Here is an 18,427-nt window from a genome sequence, read left to right as displayed (position 1 = left end):
GTGTCTAAACGTCCCGCCCCTCACCTCAGCGGCATGTGCTCTGGTTGTATTGTAAACAAAGGCGTTGTTAGTATCGCTTATCAGTTTGAGCCCGATTGAGAAGCAGAGGATATTTTTGAAGAGGATCGTGCAGAACCTGTGCAAGCACGGCTTTTAATGGTAGGCCTATGTTTTTTGTTTGTTGTTGTCTCATACTTTTAGATACGCTGTTATTTGTAAATGCTACTGCTTATGTTAGCTTTTAATATACGGTTTTATCCTGATTAAAGCTTTAATACAGTACAGCAACCGCATGCGCGTCCATGTTTAATGCTTCTTATATAGCTATGTGAAAATTATTGTATAATTGGAACAGTTCATTGTTTGAGCTGAGCTGGTGATCTGAATGAGAGAGAGAGAGAGAGAGAGATGCAGAGCGTGTGCAGAGCAGGGGAACGCGAGGAACAGTATTAAGAACCGCTGCTTTAGAACATTGATTTTGAAACTTGTGAATCCATTAGAATCGTTAGAAGACAGAATCACGATTCATATATGAATAGATTTTTACTTGCACCTCTAGTTTTCTCTTCCTCTTCTCTAAAGCAGCGCAGCTCCCCTTTGCTGACTTTTCCTGAGGGCGGGGTTTATCTGGGTTTGTTACATCACGAACCCTGGAAGTAGATTGTTGTAGTCCCTACCAGCCGTTTTTGTAGGCATTAAACTGCCAGAATTTTAAAAGACGATATCTCCGTTTGCATTGAACTTTCAGCTTCGTAACTTTGCAGATATTGTTTATGCTCAAACAGCAACATTACACACTAACTAACATTAAAAAAGTGAAATCGCAATGAACCACCCCTTTAATTAGTTTTTGTTCTATAATCTAACAACTATTTTGTCAAAAAGCAAAAAATAAAACAATTAAAAATCATCAAACAGACAAAAAAAAAAGTATCAGTACCGTCGTGAAAAAAGAATTGTTGATCTCTAAAATAATATGGCGGCATGTATTTTCCCACACACAGCATACAGCTGTTAGACCCTCTACACTCCATGGCCTCAAGGCTGCACAGACAGTTATACAAATCTAGAATCTTGAGACAAACATAAAAGTTCATAATCAGTTAAGCCAGGCAGATCTTGCCAGCTTCTTCTGGCATGAAACATTCTCAAAAGCATCGTGACTTAATTAACTCCATCGATTTGAGTGACAGGTGGCCCAGAGATCCAAGTAAGCTGTCAGGAGCAGAGATGAGCTCTGCAGTGAATGAATTGGGTGGTTATTCTTGTTACCAGACTCACATTGAATTTTGTATAGATGACAGTGCAGTTTCAGAAGCTGTTGAAGTGACAAAGAAAGGAAAGAGTTTTGTCTTGTTACCCTGAGAAATGTCCCCGGAGCTTTCAGTATGTCCATAGACAGACTTAGAGGCATGCCAGAAGCCCTCAGGGACCAGAGCCAAATATATATACACATTTTTACTTATATTTTTTATTTATATTTGTATTCATTTATATAATAAACAAAAATAATTTATAATATTTACAATATTTTTAATATTTATAAAAATAGAAAATTATGTACAGTTTAAAGGTGCATTAGGTGATTGTCTTAAGAAATATTTTTTGTTATGCTGGTTGAAAGTCTCTTCACATCCCGATAGCAATCATTAAGTTAAGTGGTCTTTAATGTATTTACATGTATTTATACCAGAGAGGCTAAAGTTAGCATTTTCCAAGATGTCCTACTGCACCTTTAATTTATTAATATTGAATTTTATATTGTAATATACTACTGTAAATGCGTTCACTTTCATATAAATATACAATAAAAATAATGAAAAAAAAAATACTCATTGACAAAAAAGTTCATTTTGAACCAAGTATACACTGCATTACTGTTTATACTTACAACATTATAAGTATGACAAGCAGCTGGTGTTAAAGGTCACCTACACTAACAAAGTCTAATGACATGCTATGTATAGCCCTCACTATTGGAAGTTCAAGTCTTCCATCTGCGGCAGCAGGTGACTATGAAGGTTATAGTAGATTTTATACTGTAGCTATTTAGATGTCACAAGTTACACACGTGCAAGAAAAATAGCATGGGATCTTTTGAGGTCAACAGTGAGGATCACTCAAAATGGGAAGTTATTCTTGTTATCAAATGTATTGTTGTGTGCTGTAACTGTTGAGACCGCACATAAATGAGCAGCAATAACTGTGGCGGTAACGCTGGAGCCACAGACAGATGGGAACAAGCTCCAGGAGGGGGACTCGGCCTGCCAGACGCTGGTGTCTGGCTCAGGCTCTTGTTATGTGGCCTGGTGAGGCATGGACTTGAAGATGATTCAAGCCTGGTTCTGCAGCTCGACTCTGGTGACATTACATATGAGGGGTTCAACATGGAAAGTTAGCGTGGTAAAATGAGAGGCTCTTGGCAGTGCTGCTCAGAAGGCTGGTGCGCAGATGAAACATGGGCTCTAATCCGGTCAGCCCTAGGCTGCGAGGACAGAGCAGGCTCTGACAGGACAGCCAATTATCTCAAGCTATTTCTCCTCTTTCACTCTAGCATTCAAAAGCAAGACTCTGAAACTTTATGAAAGACTACAAGGTTTTTGCTTTTTTGAGATTTTACCTCTATAGAGACAAGAAACAGCTAGAGAGCTGCTTCCCTGCTGACTGTCTATATATCTTCTTCACACAGCAGCAGAATACAGTTGCCAGTCCTGTTACAGACTTCTAAATACAGTTACATTTACAAAAGTGTAATTATAAATAAAAGTGACACCACATTCTATAACCAAACTTCATACAGTTCACATCATGCAGTTCAAATTTCATACAATCACATCATACAGTGCAATGTGCCCATCATACAGAGCAATATTCCGAAGGTTTTAGATCCAGCTGCTTACTCTTTCTTATTCAGTCACTGTAGTTAAGGCCAGTTCACACCAAGGATGATAAGTATAAGAATGACAAAAAAGTTTAAATAATCATTCTAATTCCTTTAGAATAGAGTCAACTTCACCCGTCATTTCAATTCAATTAACAATTTATCTTCTCGTTGGATGTGACTAATTCAATTCAAATTCATACTCTCAAATTAAAAGTGAGCCAAATCTGCTTCAATTCTGAATTTTACAAAACACTTGTGACTTTGGTAATTTGGACATATTCATTCCTGTAAGCTGCTGTACAGTAGGGACAGGATTAGTAGGATTTGAAACTCATGTTAAGTAAATACAGTTGAGGTCAGAATTATTAGCCCCCTTGATAAATATGAGCAAAGAAGTCTGTGAAAATAAATGTGCATGGTTTATCCTTTTGATCTTTCATTAAAAAGTTCAAAAAAATCTAACCTTTCATTGAAGTAAAACAATTGAAATTGGTGGGAAAAATCACATTATGAAATAAATGTTTTTCTCCAATACAGGTTGGCCACAATTATTAGCACCGCTAGAAATTCATATGAATAAAATATCTATGAAGCATATTCCCATTTGCATTGTTTAGCACACCAGGGTGACAATGATCATGAAACTGTCCAGCCATGACTTCCTGGAGTATAAATTTCCTTTCACAGGAGTATAAAAATTGTGTTATGAGGTAACACAAAGGCCAGATTTCCTTAATCATCCATAACAATGAGTAAAATCAAAGAATATAGTTCTTATGTGTAGTAAAAGATTGTTCAGGTTCACACATTAGAAAGTAGCTGTAAGAAAATAGCTAAAGCATTGTAAAGCATTCCCACTTCCTCCATCAGGGCAATAATTAAGACGTTCCAATCAACTGGAGATGTTACAAATCAACCTGGAAGAGGACATGTGCCTCTATCATCCTAATGCACGGTGAAGAGGAGAGTTTGAGAGGCCAAAGACTACACAAGGATAACAACTGGAAAACTGCAGAAATTACTCGAGTATTGTGGTCAGAAAGCCTCTAAATAAATAGAAATCAAACAGCACCTATATCACCACAGGTTGTTTGGGAGGGTTTCAAGAAAAAAATCTTCTGTTCTAAATCAAAAACAACTCCAGCATATTCAGTTGCCAGACATTACTGGGACTTCAAACTGGACCAGGTTCTATGGTGAAACAAAAAAAAGAGCTTTTTGGCACACATGGGGATACACCGGAATAAAAAGTACCCCATGCCCACGGTTAAATATATTACTGGATATTTAATATTGTGAACCTTTTTTTTCTCCCAGAGGTCCAGAATGTCTTGTTCCGATACATGGCATTATGGATTTTATCAAATACCAACAAATGACTAAACCTGGGCTAATATTTCTGACCTCAACTGTACTGTATGTTGTCAAGGTGTGAATGTAGTCTTATAAGCACTAGTCAGAGAGCTAAAAATGAATGAGTACAACAGCAAGTGTAGTGTACAGTACGCATGTTTGAGCAAGGTTTATAGTATACATGCATACATAAAAATGCATAAATGCACTGTCTGGTCAAATGATGCATACCTAAGCTAAGTCACGGTGGCGTTTATTGCATTTATGCTTGTGCAGATGTGACTTTCACACGGATGATGGTGCAGTTTTAAGGCTGTTGAGGTGTGTAAAAAGTAAAGTACAGAGTTTCGTCCTATAACCCTTTGCAAAGTCACCTACTCTAGCAAATCCCATGCCATGCTCAGTATTACACGCAACATATGGGAATGAAGTCTTCTCACTGTGAGAGCAGATGACTTCGGAGCTTTCCAAGCGGCACGTACAGTAGATCACATGCTTATTTAGATGAAGTCATGTTGAGTTATGATGACAGAATAGACAATATGTCAAAAAGCACAGGGTCATTTGAGGTCATCCGAGAGGTCCATAAAGTTGATTAAGACAAAGTAGGACAGCACTCAAGGGAAAAAGGGAAAAAAAGAAAATACATTACTTCAGTGTTTCAACTTAAGTGAATACCTGCATCGCAGCAAAAAAACAAAGAGCCAGCTCAGCAACCTTCCACAGCCAGGACTGAGGCAAGATTATTAATAAATATTTTTACGTAGTCTAGTGAAAAAATGTGCCCTTGTGAAAAATGTGCACTCAAGCATTTGTTTAAAAAAGTACTAATTATCAAAATCGGATAGTTAATACATCTGCATGTACTTAATTATTTTAGAACAATACATAGCAACTTTATTGCCAAGATTGCAAATTTGTTGAAATATATATCGTAAATGCAGAAGTTTGGGTTGGGTTGGGTTGCAACCCAGTCCCATAAAAATACGTACCTCTGGGTACTTTTCTGCAACACCGTTTTTACGTACCTTACTGCACGTTTCGCCGCAGTTTCAAAGAGAAATGTCCACTGAGTGGCGCTAAAACACGGGTTCAATACGTGAACCCTGGCACGTTTTTATTACGTTGATAAAGGTACGTATTGCTGTGTTTTTATTACGTTGCTTCAGGTAGTATTGCGGCGGTTCAGAATTCAAATATCCAACTGTAAAATTACGCTTTATTAATCGAAACTCTGTAAATGTGTGTGAAAAGGAATAAAAGGTGTCGGAGTTTTACTGCCTCTAGTGTTCATTTCTTTTGGAAACTGCAGTGATATTATTGGTACGTATTTCGCGTCTCGCGAAAATGTGCCCCCGGGTACGTTTTTGCCATGAGACCAGGTTGGAAGTTTAACTTCTGTAAACTTCTATTGCATATTCTATGGGACTTTTATATTTAAATGCCATAAATATTTATATTAAATATTATTATTAAATATTTATATTATGTTAAATATTTAAATGCAAGTAGATTACACAATATTTATATTTAAAGCTATTTAAAACGCTGTAGCATAACATCTTCAGTTTCAGAGAGATGAAAAACAACAGAAAGCAGAATCCCTTAATACCATCCCCTCCATACATCTACATGAAAGAAATATGCATGGAATAAACTTGAATTGAAGATTCCTGCTACGAGGTACAAAAAACTAATTTCAAGGTGGATTGTGTCATGATGTATCACAGTGAGCAAAGAGATGCACTTGGCTGTTATTCTGTGTTTGTTGTAATTCAGGCATGAAAGTGTGTGTATTCATGATAGACGTATTCATTCACACCCCTGGATCTGTTTTCCAGAGGGGTTGCCTGTCATCATATTATCTGCCAAAACGTCTGTTCCACCCAGTTAAAGATGCAGTTGATTGACAGAAATGAGGGTGATAGCTATTCCTTCAAAAAGTTAATTTAAAAAAAGCAACAAAAAAAAACTACTAAAATAAAGAAGAAACCACTTCAAAATACTTTGAAATGTGTTTCCATAAACATTTCCTCACACCAAAACATATGATAGGTCACAAATAAGGGAAGATTTCCAGTCAGCCAGTACGATCACAAAATAAACCCAGAAAGGGTCGACAGGGGTTTATAAATTAATCCTACATTTAATTAAATGAGAACAAAGAGACCACTGCAGTCACCTGGGTCCAGTCCGTATCCAGACCAGATGGTGGATCAGCACCTAGAGACGACCTCTACAGCCCTGAAAGTCAGCGGAGACCATGTCAACTAGACAAACTCTAAAGACAGATCCTCTGTGAAGACCTTGTCGGCCATCAGCACAAGACTATGATTACCAGATGAATCCTCTGCTCAATCTGATGTGCGCTGCAGCCTGGAATTAAACCACACCATGCTGGCTCCCTGACTGAGCCTGGTTTCTCTCAAGGTTTTTTTTCTCCATTTCTGTCACCAATGGAGTTTAGTTTCCTTGCCACTGTCACCATTGGGGACACAATTTCTGGCAACATTGTTGACTTGACTGCACAGACACCATTAGAAGAGGATGATGGATGATGACATCACTGACTCAACAATGAACTGACTTTAACTGATAAACTGACTGTTTTCTATTGTCCTCTTGCATTATCAGCACATGTTTTCCTGTTTAAAACTGTAAAGCTGCTGTGACACAATCTGTATTGAATAAAGCGCTATATAAATAAAGGTGACTTGACTTGACCGCTGAGTGATACATGACACATGAAACTAGCATAGTTACAGTACAATATGTTTGCCAAAGTCAATTATCCCATTAAATGGTCATTATACAAAAGATTTGATCACCAAATGCTGTGACTGACCGATCAGAATCAAGAGAGCCATGTAGTAAGCCATGTAGTAAACCAATAAAATAAAGAGAAATAGTGATTTTAGCCACTACAGAACACCAATTTAGAAAACTGTGGTAAATTCACTGCAAAGTACAACCTCTATTGCTTTCATAAAATGCAGAAATCGCAATTTAATAAAACATTCCAATGTTCAAGTTAAATTTATGAACAATAATAATCATAAAAGAGCCGAGGAGCCCACGCCAAACAATGAAAAGCTTATATATCCATGTTACTTTGGTTAAAAAATCAAAACAGGGAAAGAAAAATAAAAGGTCTGTATATAATATCCTTAAAAATACAAAATAAAAAAAGTTATTTACCTTAAGAGGCTTTTTACAATGCATCTAATTTATATTAGATCGCTATTACTGTCTGTAAGCTCAGTATAAGGACATATACTGCTTTGACACCTTCAGACAAATCAATGAAAGTACACTCTCACGCTGCCAATACCTCGGGACAAACTACTACTAACACTTGCAGGCATTTTTTACTGCTCTCTTGCGTTCTGTCTCGCTCCGCTCCTCCCATGCCCACCCTCCCTGTTTTGCAGCCCCAAACCCCAGGGAACATTGCTTAAGGTGTTCAATTTACCACAGACAGATGGAGACTCTGTTGTTCTGATTGCATTACCATATTCCGTTCCTACTGGGGCAGTGAGTGAAAGGGGACAGGAAAAGAGACAAAAAAAGAAACAGAGATAAAAGGAGTGAGAATGAGAGAGAGATATAGGGAAGGAGAGCAAGAGAGGGAGGATATTCATGTTTACACTGCCATACTACTTGCTATATATTTGAGAGGTTGTTTGCAGTATACCGTTAAGTAGTGATAAAAGTGATAGATAAAAAATTTTGGTTGACCACTAGCGGACATTATGCATATTTTCTGGTATACTTCAACAAAAATTTTTACATTTATTTATTTAGTAGATGTTTTAATTGAAAGTAATGCATTAGTGATTCATCCTATAGGACAGAATCTCTAAGAAGTGTTGCACAACTAAGTTGGATAGAATAGATTTTGTTGCGGTTATCAGCATGTAATATATGCAGAATGTGACTGTAAAATTTTGAACAGCAAGATGAATATAAAGAAGTGCTTGTTGACTGTCAGTAAAAAATAAGATTTCTCTAAAGATTTATTAAGAAAGTCTGTGACAGCTGGCACCTTTTTTAGCTGTTAATTCATTATTATATTAAATTCATATACTTAGCAAATACTTTGTTAGCAAAGTGACTTGTAATTAAGGGCAAAAATATACTTGTAAATCTAGCACTAATTTATTTTCTGTCTAATTAGTAACAGAGGTGGATGTGATGCAACATATTCCTGTACTACTCTCTAAGGCCATCTCACATTTCTTGAACACACTGAAACAGACTTAACCTGTTAACTTAAGGTGCAATTCAAACTGTTCATCTTAATAAATGATATTCACAGCTATTTGGGTTTGCAAAGCACAGGTTTCCTACACACTCACTATCTAAGTGTGTATATATGGACATTATATGTCCATCAAGATTTAAGATTACAATTTAATCATTGGTATGAGCAGTGCTTAATTTGTAAATCGGAAGGTGCCAGAACACAAATAGCATAGCAGCCACAGGTCCCAGAACATACACAGAATAACATGCCACGTACTCCAATCCCCATTTACCAAGCTGGGGCCTACAGGCATCAATTTCAAATAATTTGGTTGATATAAATATTGTGGCAAAAATAATTTTATGCTACTCACATTCATTTATGAATTCCACAATCATGTAAATAATATATTTTAATTTAAAATGGCAAAATTTGACTAAAGAAGTCAAGTAGTTTGTTCCTGCCAGTCTTTTAAGATTGCTATTGTAAGATGTGCCAGACAGTAATTTAAGAAACATTTAATGATTAAATGTAAAGCTGCTTGCATTACCTCACGCTCTTACACAGTTAAAACTGAAGCATCTCTTTGATTTGATCGGCCGTCTCAATCATTTTGACTTTGGTGAGCACTGTTATTACACCACTGAGGCAGACCAGACTAAAAATTGTATTTTTAAACTTTTTGCCATCCTAACAACATACACAGCACAGCAGAGGAAGATAAAGACTGCTAAATACTGGGGACGTGTTATTCACAAATAATGCCTGATATTGCATTAATATAAATAGCATATTTATAGCCGGGAGGGCAAAAAGAACATGGTAGTATCTTTACTGTGACCATGAGTATTACTAATCTTCCCTTTTCTGTCATCACAACTAATATTCTGTTTAACAGTTTCTGTTTAACTCTCATCAGAAGCGTCCAAAATGCCCTTCTGATGAGAGATACTGCATGTACCAGAACACAGAGACTTAAAAACCGATAGGTCCCGGATCCTGTTCCGCCAGGATCCAGCACAAATTAACCCCCTGGGTATAAGGGAAAGTGTTTATTTTAGCTGCCGTAATTGGTCAAACTGTAAAAAAACTCATCTCATCTCAAAACATCTCACTCAGACATCTACACAAAATTATGCTAATGTTGTGTTAGATTACTAAACTTACACGTTGGTGGTGAAGATGCCATAGATGAGATCCTGTTCAGGCAGGTAGAAGGTGCTCTGTAGCTCATTGTAGTAGAACGGGATCTCTCCCGACCGTGAGCAGTTGAGTCGTGCCTTTGTGAAGGTGGTCCACGTGTCTTCCAGCAAGAAGCGTCCTCCTATGTCATTCTTACACACCCGCGCCACCCGTGAGTACACGGTCTTACCACAGTCGTGTTCCACTGCATTTTCCCTCAAGAAGAAGAAGGTGAAAAGACCCACGTCGTAAGCCGAGATGAAGTGAGGCTCTGAAGGAGAAGGAAAAAAGCGTGGCTAAACACCTTACAGGCACAACAAGCATTTCAAATGGGTACATCTATAGCAGGACTCTCAGTAATGCAGCATAAAGTGGTTTAAACGGCAAAACAATTACTTTACTTCCATAGCAAACTGGCCTGCATCCGTTTTCCTTGAATTTCTTAATTCCACTCTTATGCCACTCTTATATCTGCTTATGACTACCTAGGACTGGAGCAGAAGACTGTGTGCATGTGACATGCAAAAATTATTCTGAATACAAAGAGCTGTCCCGTTGGTCCAGGTGGCACTGGTCTGGATTGCATTAGTCAGAGTTAATATCACACACTGAATAATGTCTTAGCCCCAAGGGCTGTTTATTCCCCAGCCCGTCCAGTAATGCATGCCATAGATATTCACCTGTAAATAGGCATGACTATAATCACTGCTGAGGCCATCGCAGCAGTTTACAAGAATGAGATTACGGTTACACTGTGAAGCCCAGGAGAGGCATCAATAGCCATAACTGTTTTTGATTCAATTTTAAACTCAATAAATACCAAAAATCCTCAGTGGACACAGACTCAGAAACAGCCCAGAGAAAACTCTGCATGCATAAGAAAAAAACGATACTGCTCTATCTGCATAAACTGACTGCAACAGAAGTTACGGTCAAAACTGGACTGGACCTTTGTGCATTGTACCATGTACTGAAATCACAAAAAGTATAATTAACGCAGCCCACGTGACTTTATGCTATATTTAGCGCAGAAAAAAAATAAAATAAAAAAATACACTAAATTATACTTTATTTCAGGTTCATATCATGCTTTTTGGTGGGCAATGTGAATACTTTGGTATATAAATATGTACCATGGCATATATCAAATATTATGGTATTAACACTTGATCACTGTATCATGGTGAGTAAATGAAGAACATTTTAAAGTTTGGGTTACTAATACCATGGCATTACCATGTTTTATTTTTACTGTATCATGGTAAAGACAGGGTTTTATGGAAGCCCGTTTCCGCCACTGAATAAAAAATTTTTTAAAAAAAAGGTAATTGCGACTTCGCATTACCATGTTTTATTTTTACTGTATCATGGTAAAGACAGGGTTTTATGGAAGCCCGTTTCCGCCACTGAATAAAAAAAAATTTAAAAAAAAAGGTAATTGCGACAAAAAGTCAGAATTGTGAGATAAAAAGTCGCAATTACCTATTTTATTTTTTATTCAGTGGCGGAAACGGGCTTCCATAGGGTTTAGACGTACTAAGCAGTATCATGATTTTTGGACATTAAAGCACCATGTAAATACAGTGGTATATGAATGTGTACCAATTTACACTACTGTGTAAGTCTGGGGCCAACAAAAGTCAGTACGATTTAATTTTTCTTATATTATTTTAATTAATATAAAGGAATTCATTTTAAAGTGACAGCAAAGACTTTTTAAATTATTTCAAATAAATGCTGTTTCTTTGAATTTTCTATTCATCAAAGAATCCTGAAAAACATGTATCAGTTTCCACAAAATATTAAGCAGCACAACTGTTTTCAACATTGATAATAAGAAGAAATGTTTCTTGAGCACCAAATCAGCATATTAGAATGATCCTCACTGTTTTTACTGTATTATCAATAAAATAAATGCAGCCTTTGGCAGTATAACATTACATTTTACTGACCCTAAACTTTTAAACAGTACTGTATATAATATGGTATTATCTGATTCATACCTGTATTTTAAATGTGAATAAATTATGACTGATGATGAATTTTCACTAACAAAAAGTACCAAAAATGATTATGGTATTATTATATTTTGGATATGAATTTGGAGTATTTTGAATAACATTTGGAGTAGTCTAATGCTTATTTGGTTTGCATTTTAAGTATCTGGTACCATGAAAATACACTAGTATATGAATATTTATCATAGTATGCAGTACTGACTCACTGTACCATGGTGCATTTTGTAAGCAGTGAACCATAACAAAGATTAAATTCTCTGTCCAGATGCACCAATAGGGGATTGTTGTTGTGAACAAACAATTCTTCAGCTTTCAGTTTCAATGAGACCTCATAACTACACTTCCACACAGATCAGGGTAAAGGAAGTGGTCAGAGAGATACAGTGAATACCAATACTGATGCATTCAGCACTACAACAATTACTTCCCAGTGACTGCATGAATTCATCAAGTTTTTTTTCTAAGCTGAAACAGGCAGGGTGTGAGTGTGCTGATTTGTGAGGGACTGAATATGACAAACGATATTTTCCTTCTTCCATGCTGAACGTAAATACTGCCTCATTTCCACACCGCCACTCCATCAGGGGTCCTTGTATGTGTGTGTTTATCTGCGAGCCACAGTCAGGGAAAAACACTAAGCTGTGAAGTGAATAACAAGTCCCAATAAGCACCAGAGGAGAGAGGCATGCGCTAATAGCCACGCTGCTGGCGATGATGATATTTCTCATTGAATCAGAGCTGTGCTACAATAATATCATATCTCACTTCGGGTACGACCCCACATGGGTTCAGTGTTTAAAAAACATTCAGTCAGCACCTGGCACAACCGTTATAATAACAGTCCGGATGGATTCAATTGTAGACCCTTGAGGTTCATGCCGTTTTTCACTGACCCCCAGTACAGAAATACGTTTTTAATTCACACTTCATGTCTACTGAGTCCATATCCCGCTAACATTGAACTTCCTCAGCTGGCAAAGGAAGTAAGGAAGTAAGGAAGTTTTTAAACAATGGAGTCAATGTGTCCCACTTCAGGTCCTGAGAGATGGTGGTGCCCAGCAACCTGAATGACTCTACTGGTGCTGTTCATGATAGTGACTGGGGGGAGTGCTGGGAGGTTTCTCCTGAAGTCCACAATCATCCCCACAGATTTGAGCATGTTAAGCTCCAGGTTGTTAAGACTGCACCAAACAGCCAGCTGCTCAACCTCTTGTCTGTAAGCAGACTCATCACTGTCCTGGATGAGGCCGATGACTGTAGTGTCGTCTGCAAACTTCAGAAGCTTGACAGAGGGGTCAGTAGAGGTGTTGGTGTACAGGGAGAAGAGCAGTGGGGAGCGAACGCTTCCCTGAGGGCTGATGGTGTGGCTGTTTGACCTGAATTTCCCCAGTCTCACTAACTGTTGCCTATCTGTCAGAAAGCTGGTGATCCACTGACAGAGCTAGGAACAGAGAGTTAGGTTAGTTTGGTCTGGAGGAGTGTTGGGATGATGGTGTTGAAGGCCGAACTGAAGTCCACAAACAGGACCCTCACATAAGATGCTGCAGAATGAAATGCAGTTCCATGTTCACTGCATCATCCACGGATCTGTTTGCTCGGTAAGCAAACTACGGGGGGTCGAGTAAGAGTCCAGTGATGTTCTTCAGATAAGCCAACACCAGTCTCTCAAATGACTTCATGGCCACAGATGTTAAGGCAACAGGTCTGTAGTCATTCAGTCATGTGATTTTGGGTTTCTTTGGGATGGGGATGATGGTGCAGTGTTTGAAGCAGGCAGGGACTTTGCACAGCTCCAGTGATCTGTTGACGATCTTTGAAAATATGTGGGCCAGCTGTTCAACACAGGTTTTTAGAAAGGCTGGTGAAACACCGTCTGGGGCTGGTGCTTTCCTTCTCTTTTGTTTCCTGAAGATTTGACACACATCATCTTCTCTGATCCGAAGTGCAGGAGGGGGAGAAGGGAGTTGATGGAGGTGTTAATGTTTGTGTAGAGAGATGGTCAGAACGGGTGTTGGGTGTGAGACCGGGAGTTTCAAATCTACAGTAAAACTCATTCAGGTCTTCAGCAAGTTGTTGATTCGCCTCAGTGCTGGGGGATGGGGTCTTGTAGTTTGCAATGTCTTTCAGGCCTTTCCACACTGAAGCAGGGTTGTTGACTGAAAACAGATTTTCAAGCTTTTTAGAGTAGCTCCTCTTAGCCACTCTAATCTCCTTTGTCACTGTGTTCCTGGCCTGACTGTACATGATTCTGTCCCCACTCCTGTAGGCACCCTCTTTGGCCTGACGAAGCTGTCGGAGTTTTGCTGTGAACCATGGCTTATCATTGTTGTATGTTAAATAAGTCCTGGTAGGAATGCATATATCCTCACAGAAACTGATATAGGATGTCACAGAATCTGTGAACGCGTCCAGAGCAGCTGAAGTAACAGCTTCAAAAACACTCCAATCAGATTCGTTCGTCCATCTCTTTACAGTCCTTACTACAGACTTAGCAGATTTAAGTTTTTGCCTGTATGTTGGGAGAAGATGAACCAGGCAGTGGTCAGAGAGTCCTAAAGCTGCTCTGGAAATGGAGCGATATGCAGCCTTTATTGTGGTGTAGCAGTGGTCCAAAATATTTTTGTCTCTGGTGAGGCATGTAATGTGTTGCTTGAATTTTGGCAGTTCACGTGTGAGGTTTGCTTTATTAAATTCCCCGAGAATGATTATGACAGAGTCTGGGTGTTGTTGTTCTGTGACTGTGATCTGATCAGCCAGCAGTTGTAGCTCCGCGCTCACGTGTACTCGCGGAGGAATGTAAACACTAAACAGAATGAACGAGAAAAATTCCCGCGACGAGAAGAAAGGCTTACAGATGATGAAGAGTGCTTCTAGATCGGGACAGCACATCTTCTTCAATGCTGTTACATCTGTACACCACCTTTCATTGATGCAAAAGTATGTCACGCCGCCACGCGATTTCCCCGCTGATTTTGCGTCGCGATCAGCTCTGAATAGCTGAAAGCCAGGCAGATGTAACACGCTGTCCGGAATGGCTTTATTCAACCAGGTTTCCGTGAAACAAAGAGCAGCAGAGTTTGAAAAATCCTTATTTATTCGGGAGGGCAGGAGAAGTTTGTCCGTTTTGTTGGGTAGGGATTAAGGGAATGGAGATTCGCCAGATGGATGCTAGGCAGCTGCGTTCTAAAACCGCACTGTTGGAGCTTGACTAGCGCGCCGGCTCGCTTCCCACGCTCCTTGGGCGCCGCAGCAAAAATGGCTGCCCGGACGCGTGTTCAAGGTGTGTGTGTCTGTGTGTGTGTTTGTTCACTACTCACTGCTGTGTGTGAGCACTTGGATGGGTTAAATGCAGAGCACAAATTCCGAGTATGGGGCACCATACTTGGCTACACTTCACACCACACTAAACTGGAAAAAGATATATTTGAAGAGAAATAGTATTCAGTTGTGCAAATATTAGCAAACCACTCAATAAAGTTGCTACCCAATAGCCAAATAGCTACTTTAGCTACAAATACCGCTTTTTTTTTAGCTAATTCAAAATTCATGTAATGCCACTTTTTATGATTAAACATTCACAATGGAAAAAAGTAATTCTTCATGTTGAATATCCTCTTTCACTTTGAATTTTGTCATATTGTTCCGGGTGTTCACTGCTGTGTGTGTGTGCACTTGGATGGGTTAAATGCAGAGCACAAATTCCGAGTATGGGGCACCATACTTGGCTACACTTCACACCACACTAAACTGGAAAAAGATATATTTGAAGAGAAATAGTATTCAGTTGTGCAAATATTAGCAAACCACTCAATAAAGTTGCTACCCAATAGCCAAATAGCTACTTTAGCTACAAATACCGCTTTTTTTTTAGCTAATTCAAAATTCATGTAATGCCACTTTTTATGATTAAACATTCACAATGGAAAAAAGTAATTCTTCATGTTGAATATCCTCTTTCACTTTGAATTTTGTCATATTATGGAAGTAAAATAGCAATTCAGATTAACTTTAAGCTCTCTTGTGCTGATTTTATTCAAATGTGGTCAATATGTGTCCATAGAATGCAGGTAAATGTGCATGCCTCAATAATCCTGCTTCCCTCTTTTTGTCTTTTTCTGTCCTCAAGAGTGAACCTACAGTGGAACTACAGGCCGACTGGGTGACATGAAGCGTTGCAGCTGCAATTTCACCCTCTCTCAGTCATGAGGAATAATTACACTGCTGGATGCCTGAATGTTCGTCTCCTCTGCCCAGTCCTACACTTGCACTACCATTGCTAACTCTCCAACCCTTGTCTATGTCCTTCTCCTTTCACCTCAACTACCCTCTGACATCTCCTCAGTGGAGCCTCACTGAATGACTTACATCTCTGGCTTTCTGCTTATTCCATTTCAACTGGCGTTGAATGAATTTTCTATGGGAAAAGGCAAAGTGTCAGCAGCTGGGAGATTATTGACACCTTTTGACTTTGCACAGGAAGTGTGCTGAGTTTCGTTTGTCTCTATGTTTGACTGGTTCCTCCCCTGACAGGCCAGGGCTGCTCTAAAAAAGTGCCTTCGACGCAAAAGAAACAATTGTGGGAGGGCAACTTTGCTTTTCTCACTTTTTACTAGGTATCATATAGGAACTTACAGTGGGTCAGAGCAAACATGGAATAGGGTTATTTTAGTTAACTAAAACCATAAAAAACATTTAGCTATGTGAAATGAAATAAATGTTAATTGAAAATACAATATATATATATTTTACTTCAGCTACTTGCCAAAGTGACATTTCTCTCTCTCTCTCTTTTGTTTAGTTTAAGGTAAATTACTAAAATAACTCAAACTAAAACTAATAAATAAAAATAAATAAATACCTTATAGACGTTTGAAAAAACAAAAACTAATACAAATAACAAAAACACATTACTAATACTAATTACTAAGACTTTCCAATTATAAATTAAAAATATATATAAAATTAAAATCTATCTCAAAATATTAACAAAAACATAAATAGTATATCAATGATACTAAAAGAACACTGACATGGACAGCACCTGCAGAATAAAATGATTTTGTATCATTTATATACTATTACATTTTTTTATTAATATTATGAATTAGTTTTTATTTTTATAATTTCAGTTTTCATCTTAATTTTAGTTAATGTTTTAGTAATTTTGCTGTGTTTTATAATTTTTTTAGTTTTTAGTTTTAGTTCATTTTTTTATTTCAGTTAAGGTTTATTTTATTTCAAGTAACCATATTTTTATGGTTTTAGGTTTAATTTATTTGACAATATCCCTAACCCTGCTCAGATATTTCTCCTAAAGTTTGTGTGAAAGACAAAAATGAGACGATACAGTAAGAATATACAGAGAGTATACAGATAAAAAATACACACAAATAGCACAACAGAGATCATCTGATAGGAAATGTTTGATGAGATATGTTTGAGATCAAATTGGAAAATTTTTGATCACAGACTTTGTGAAATTTTGAGATCTATACTGAAACGAGGAGATTATTGTTGTTGTTTTTTTTATTAAGAAAAACATATGAGAAGCAGGAGACTTAAGAAAAATAACAGTTTGATTTCCATTTAATCTTGTTGTCTAGGGGAAACAACTTTTCTTTCCTATGGGGGAGTGCTATTAGCATTTACACAAAATTAAATAACGTCTCATCAACAATTTTCATTTGAAGAACAACATTCAGCTATTTGGCTGCATATTAGCAGGACAGAAAAAAGGAAGGACATCAAGAGAAATGTCAAAACTTTTCAGACGATCTCTGGAATATGAGACTATCAGACATGAGATGATGAGTTTAATGTACCATTAAGCCATTTGGAGTTGTACTGGGCGGTCCGCAGAGGTGGCATTCCTCCTAGGCTGCGGTAGATAACAGGGTCCCGGCCAGAGAAATCGATGACCGTGGCGGCGTACAGCTCTCCGCTTTCGGTCACCACAGCAGTCGAATTATGACGGGGGTCATAGGGGCAGCGGGCCACTCCATTCACCCTCTCCAACACTCTGCCCATGTTCCCTGCCTGAGAGGAAGATACGATATGGATTACACGCACACACACTTTGATTAAAAACTCCAGTTTTGTCAGCTCATTTAACCGATAGATGCTTACCTCTCTGGTGATGCAAAGGGGCTGGAAGGCATTGGTACCGCAGGTAATCACCTCTGTCTTGTTGACAAGCAACACCCGGATGTAGTTTTGACACTCCACCTGCAGGGGCAGATGCACTTGACAGTATGACAATAGCAGTGGCACGTTCAAAATACTATGGTACTGATTACAATTTAAAATATGTAATTGAAAATATATGCAAATAGCAGTATGTTACAAAGCTGTGACATAAATTCACTACATTACATGTTTAATTCAGTAATTTTGTGAATATGACTTCTGTGAAATTAACTTTTTACAGCCCCATCAAATAATAAGATGAGAAAGATTTCAAGAAAAAGAAGTTTCAGCAGACATTGGTTCATGAACCATAGTGGAAATAGAAACTCCAGTTTAGGCACATTGCATTGTGGGATTCTGTAAATCAAACCAGGCAAATCATCCAGTCATCTATACTATGGAAAACGACATTTGCATCAAAATATCTTAAAGAAATGGTAATGGTATGTCCGTTATAATTTAGAACCAATTCCAATTGGAACGAATTATTATCTTTTTAAATTTAAATCCATAATAGGATACATTAAAAAAAAAAAAAAAAAAAAAAAAAAAAAAAAA

The 18,427-nt window shown here is 37.9% G+C and overlaps 1 protein-coding gene across 1 annotated transcript in view; it reads right to left on the bottom strand.

Moving 5' to 3' along the window:
• LOC107714421 (semaphorin-5B-like) overlaps positions 1-18,427 on the bottom strand; it is a 119,169-nt gene that overhangs the window by 29,708 nt on the left and 71,034 nt on the right. Inside the window, exons 6-8 of the mRNA XM_016520255.1 lie at positions 17,810-17,908; positions 17,506-17,719; positions 9,651-9,936 (exon numbers count right to left, since the gene is read on the bottom strand). Of these exons, the coding sequence (XP_016375741.1) occupies positions 9,651-9,936; positions 17,506-17,719; positions 17,810-17,908 (599 nt within the window). The remainder of the gene's footprint in view (positions 1-9,650; positions 9,937-17,505; positions 17,720-17,809; positions 17,909-18,427) is intronic.

Source organism: Sinocyclocheilus rhinocerous, unplaced genomic scaffold (genome assembly GCF_001515625.1).
Source record: "Sinocyclocheilus rhinocerous isolate Xijiao unplaced genomic scaffold, SAMN03320098_v1.1 scaffold12, whole genome shotgun sequence".
In the NCBI taxonomy this organism is placed as follows: domain Eukaryota; kingdom Metazoa; phylum Chordata; class Actinopteri; order Cypriniformes; family Cyprinidae; genus Sinocyclocheilus; species Sinocyclocheilus rhinocerous.
Note: the sequence above shows the minus strand (reverse complement) of the source record. Positions and strands in the feature narration are given on the sequence as shown.